At 36.6% G+C, this 5920-nt stretch overlaps 1 protein-coding gene across 3 annotated transcripts; it reads right to left on the bottom strand.

The window, feature by feature from the left end:
* Positions 1-204: 204 nt before the first annotated feature.
* On the bottom strand, positions 205-4865 carry LOC105037991 (glycine-rich RNA-binding protein RZ1A). Of its 3 annotated transcripts, none has more exons than XR_003799747.2 (5): positions 4707-4865; positions 3513-3638; positions 1569-2109; positions 935-1148; positions 205-849 (listed from the first exon to the last, which is right to left on the bottom strand). XR_003799747.2 is itself a non-coding variant. In XM_019847928.3 (4 exons), the coding sequence occupies exons 2-3, from the start codon at positions 3621-3623 to the stop codon at positions 1591-1593; spliced, it is 630 nt and encodes a 209-aa protein (XP_019703487.1). In that variant the 5' UTR covers positions 3624-3638; positions 4707-4865; the 3' UTR covers positions 1205-1485; positions 1569-1590. The 3 variants fall into 3 exon arrangements, 1 of the variants encoding a protein (XP_019703487.1); XR_003799746.2 differs by having other exon boundaries at positions 205-856; XM_019847928.3 differs by lacking the exons at positions 205-849; positions 935-1148 and adding an exon at positions 1205-1485.
* Between the last annotated feature and the right edge of the window lie 1055 nt (positions 4866-5920).

A 5920-nucleotide genomic window follows, 5' to 3' on the forward strand; every position in this document is an offset into this window, starting at 1 on the left:
GATGAATCAACCCAGACAACCAACAGCAACTACATTGCTGATTGAAACACCAAAATGCATGCAGATGTGGTGAAATCTCAATTACATAGTTTACCAGAATAACTCACAAGGATACTGTTGTCTATCCATAATTTAGTCTACCAAAGATGTTGAGCATACAAGCAATCATTGGATTCTTATGGCTAGCATAAGAGAACACTAATGGACATGCAAAATGGTCTCTTCAATTACGATCCTGGATCCAGATTAACATAAATTCTTATGTTACAGATTCTCATAGACTGTCATAGAGCATCTTGCGTTTGCAAATCCCAATATCTAGCAAATATGTTATTTCGCAAAACAAAATGACAAATTCCAGAATGACCCAAGGAACGACCGACAGCCTTCACAAAGCGAAATTGTTGGCTTGAAGTTCTAGAGATAGCAAATAGATACAAAAAGAAACTGTGAAACTGAGAGAACCATAGTTGACCAAACAGGATGACTTGGTCACTGAAGCTCTGTTGAGAAACCCAGGAATCATGACCAGATCATTGAGTAGGATGACTCATTGTAAAATCTTGTCTGATCGAAAATCATAAAAAAGAACAGTAACACACCTACGATGACTGCTGAGTCTGTCAAAGATCTTGACAAAAGTTGCAGCACAGCATCATATGCAGGAAGGAATCTCCTTTGATAAAAAAGGTAAAAGTTTCAGACCATATCAATCCATGTCTATGTTGCAGGAGATCACTGCTGCTGCAGAAAAGCTTAAGCAGTAATGTGCAAAAAAACCATGTCCAAATAAGCAAGAATAGCATCAAGTAACCCAAGCATCAATCCAAAATGCCCACAAAGGCCAAACTGTAGCCTGCCAAAACGTTAACACAATCATCATCACATTAAAAAGTAATCAAAAATTTCAAGGGCAGGTAAGTCTTAACTTTACCAGGTTTCTTCCCACCAAGTAGGGTCAAACCATCTTCTGGGGGGATCAAAACAGCACAAGAGACCACTGCTGATACTCTATTATTTCAGGCAGTTCTCGAGTGTGAATAATCGGTTATTTTCAAGTCTCAACAAAGAGACGCTCCAAATTAATTGCAGTTATAACCAAAAATCCTACTCAATGAAAGCATCCCATTGAATCCTCCACTGGCATCCTGATCAGCAACATACCAAGAAAGCCAAAACCAAAGGAAAAAATGCCACAAAATCATTGAGAATCCAAGAGCAATAATGGCATTCAAAGTTTAAAAGACCAATGCCACTAGCATGTCAGGCAAGCATGAGGCACCAGATCAAAATAACATGACAGGAAACTAAGACATCAATTATATCAGAACCAATTGTATCTATTCAAGCCCCAACATGATAAAATAACCACAAGCCTAGCAGATCCAAATTAATAACATGAAAGGGAGAACATATCCAGCAAAGCCAGAAACAAGGTCCAGCGCCACCTTAAATCTTTTGGAGCAGTACTGCACTAGCTCAATGCTGCATAATAATGTGTAAGAAGAAACACATACATGTGTCAAAATCAACATAAAAAATGAGATATTAGCATAATTATTGCATACCTGGCAAAAAAGCACCACTTCCTCAAGATCTGTAACCCCCTCCACTGGGACGTTCATATGGACCAGACCGGTCACGATTATATCGATCACTTCCTTGCCCGCTACGGCCTCCCCCATCCCTGTTGCGCCCAGAATATCGGTCCCCATTACGGTCAGGTCCATAACGACTATTACCACTGCCACCACTGCCATACCTATCATCCCGGCCACCATACCTATCTCCTCTTGCACCATCACCAGATGGGCACTCCCTTGCAAAATGCCCAGGCTTGCCACATTTGAAGCACTCTCCACTGTTTGAACCACGTCCTCCACCAAAGTCTCGGCCACGATCACGACCACGACCATGGTAACGATCATAATCACGGTCGCCATTACGATCCCTAGAAGATCCTTGTGGCTGAGCTCTATTTACAGTGATAGATCGTCCATCCAAATCAATTCCATTCATTGCTTCAATAGCATCTTCCATGGCCGTTTTCTCATCAAAAGTAACAAAACCGAATCCACGAGATCGACCAGAAAACTTGTCGACAACTACCTACAAACCAGCAGACCACCACTGTGTTGAAATGCACGTCTTCAAGTATCAGATTATGTGAAAATCGAAAGCCAAAAAGTAATATACTTCAGTTGGAGATGAAAAGTAAACCAGCATTCTCAGTTAGAAATCAGAACAACTATAAATATCGACCAATTAAAACTGTTCAGAACTGGTCAGTGTTATAATCCATTCAAAAGTCATCCCTGATGAGTATCAGGATTTTCCAAAATTTTAAGAATAAGTAGAGATTATATCCAAACCATTTGGATTCCTACTTTAGAGTATATACTAGCAATAAAATAACTTGGCTTCATAAGTTCACCACTATTTTACTTTCTGCTATGCTACTATTAATATTGAAAACAAGCTATAAATTTGGTTATGATCATAATAACAATTATTTAGGGTGGGTCATCTTGATAATCCATCTTTGCCAAACACTCCCATTGAGTATTTCCAAATCCTCGATATATATGAGTTTTCAGTTACCTTCAAATAACTCTGTTCCCTACTTCCAGAGATATTTAGGAACAGTAAAAAATAACTCGATGAGTGATCTTTGGAAACAGCAAAAGATTTCATGAGTTTGTCAAAGATTTTAATATTGTTACAATACCATTTACATTAAACAAAGAAGAAAAACTTCATCATGATAAAAAAAGCAACTATTCTGTAAGTCAGCTATATAATCCATCTTGCCAGTCAGTCCTAATGAGTGTCGGGCTGCACCAAATTCATTACATACCTAAATACACATACATACATAAACACAAATACATATATTTACACATATGTTCACATATACACACACGCCATCTCTAAGTCCTGGTTTAGAGTATTTTAAAACAACAAAAAATGATTGACATGGTTTACTGAGTTCATCAAGATTTTAATGCCTATTACATAGCCGCTTAGATTGCACAAAGCAAATGAAACTTGGTAATGGTAAAAATAATGATAACTAGCTAGCACTAAAAACCATCCATGCTGTTGTCTTGACAACAATAGCATGGTTTCTAGCGACACTTACATAGAACAATAATTAATTGCTTTGCTTGATAATATTGAGAGAGTGACAAGACATGGAACCAGAACATGTTTCAACACAGAAAAATAAGAGTGACTAAGAATCCGCCAATTCTGATAAACAGGTATGAGCCCAGTCAATGAAAATTGAACTTATTAAGGCATAACTTGCTCCCTTCATTTACTGAAAATAAGCAGATAGAGAAAACCAAGCAAGAAGTCACCAAATTGCAATTGCTATAGGTGTTTCTTGAATGGTTACACATATACTGAGACTGGAAAGTGTGGAGCTTAAGAGAGCAATGGAAGAAAAAGCAAATACATTATCACATGACTTTTATATAGAGAAATTTGCTAATGATCCTAGATTGTACCTTTGCCTCGGAAAGGTGGCCAAATTTTTCAAATGCATCCTTCAGATTTTCATCTGTGGTGGACCATGACAGGCCCCCAATAAAGCAGCGGTACTCCTCTATATCTGACATTATCAGTTGATTTAACTGCAGATGGAGAAAAAACCCACAAACGTAAGTATTAACTTGAGACTTCATAAGCATGAACAATTCATAAATTGCATTTTTAAATTTGCCTTGTCCCATTTATCTAAAGCAAAACTTGTATGCTGTCACCAACAAAGGATCAGCAGACAAATTACTCAACAAAACATGACATGACAAAGAAAAAAACAAACAACAATGAATTCTATTATAAAAAGCATATGGAAATTATATGGAACATGAGATTGTATAAGTGATGTTGAATGTTTCCTGATGCCTTCCAGAGCAAGTTCAGATACGTGAGCTAACTAACAAAATAACCCAATAAAATAGTAGAACAGCAATAACAGAATAACTGAGCAATGAAAACTAACAAACACACACGACACCAGAAGGACAGTTTAAGTGAATAAAAATAGGAACATCAACATGATAATTGCTTGCATATTGCTCTGGTAATCAACATGAAGTGTGTGGAAGTGTTGTCAAAATCAGCGGCTAAAGAGTCGAGATGACGACCTAGGCATTGCTTTATTTAAACGTATCAGTTATAATGCACATGGCTGTAAAGATTTCAAATAGAGGGTAAGTTTTAAAAAGATTTAATTGTGGATTAGGCACCAATCTATCTTCCCCATGAAATTGTTTAGGATTTATTTGCTACATGAATTTTTGTTATCTTCTAATACATTAAAGGAGTTTAGAGTCCTATGCACCGTAAAAAAAATGCCGGAATATCTTTTTTTCCTTTAGCAAGATAAGGCAGAATCATGAAGTGAAAATTTTGTAAACAAAGGAGAATCCTTTCGATGGAAAAGCCCCAAACCCTACAAAATATCATGCTTCTACGAAGATTAAGCTCTCAAAACCTCGAGGAACCAACTCACACCGCCACAACTCGCATAAAACCTATATGCTTGAGACAAAACCCCAACCAGAACTTACGAAACCCCTCCGATCTCTCTCAGGTATCTCCTTCCCCACGTATCTCCGAAAAAGAAAATGAAATGAAAAGAAAAAAATAGAAGGGAAAAGAAAAAAATATATCGATCTTTGTGGGAAAGGTCTTACCTTTCGATTTATTCCGTCTTTCTTTGTTCTTTTCGTTGATTTTTCCTATGTTTTCCCCCGGTTTCCTTAGGGTTTTTCCGTCCTCAGCAGTTTCAATCGGGTAGGAGGCTTGAAGCAGCCGGTATTGATATACGAGTACGAGAGTCCAAACAGGATAAATATGTTATTAGTTAATTTAGAAATAGATACCGGTTTATTGATTAAGACGATGGTTAGGCCATCCAAAGATTTGAAGCTCTTTCGTCCTCCAATTATTTATATATTTTTATAAAAGTATTATATATATATATATATATATATATATATATATATATATATTATTAGTTAATTTAAAAATAGATACTGATTTATTGATTAAGACGATGGTTAGACCATCCAAAGATTTGAACCGCTTTCATCCTCCAATTATTTATATATTTTTATAAAAATATTATATATATATATATATATATATATATATATATTATTAGTTAATTTAGAAATAGATAAAATAGATACCGATTTATTGATTAAGACGATGGTTAGGCCATCCAAAGATTTGAAATATATATATATATATATATATATATATATATATATATATATTATATATGGGCTGACAACGGATCTCGAGTTAGATCGGGCTCTAAGGATAGATCAGATCGAATTACGGATATATTCAAATCGGGACCATTTTATCCTTTTTCATTCCCCATCTTCGTCTCCGCCCCACCAATGCCCACCACCCCAACCTCAAACCCTACAAAATATCAACTCACACTACTACAACTCGCACAAAATCCCATATGCCCAAGAAAAAACTCCATTCGAAATCTAAAATCCCTCTGTTCTTCCTCAGGTGCTCTCCTTCCCCATAGATCTTCAAAAAAGAGAATGAACATAAAAAAAAGAAGCAAAAAAAAAAATATCAATCTATGCAAGAAAAAGGTCTTATCTTTTAATTTTTTTCATCTTTTATTTTATTTTGGTTGATTTTTCTCATATTTTTTCTGATGTTTCCTCTATTTTTTCAATCTTTAGAAGTGCCGATTGGGTGGGAGGCTTGGAGCCGCTGAATAGAGAGGCTTAGATGATGGTTAGGTTTTTGTCTTGTCAGAATGCTAGCTACTGGGCCGTCGTTACTAGGTGTGGGGGGCTAGGGACCCACTGAGCTGCCACTAGGGTTGGGGGGAGTGGAGACCTGCTAACTGCCAAGCCACCACAGCTGTCGAGAT

This window comes from Elaeis guineensis, chromosome 1 (genome assembly GCF_000442705.2).
Source record: "Elaeis guineensis isolate ETL-2024a chromosome 1, EG11, whole genome shotgun sequence".
NCBI lineage: Eukaryota > Viridiplantae > Streptophyta > Magnoliopsida > Arecales > Arecaceae > Elaeis > Elaeis guineensis.

Bases quoted from the DNA above. Each gene is read 5' to 3' on its own strand.
- LOC105037991 (XM_019847928.3), bottom strand. From the start codon at position 3,623: ATGTCAGATATAGAGGAGTACCGCTGCTTTATTGGGGGCCTGTCATGG. The intron at 2,110-3,512 runs GTACAATCTAGG...GCTGGTTTGTAG, and splicing joins GCCACCTTTCCGAGGCAAAG to GTAGTTGTCGACAAGTTTTC.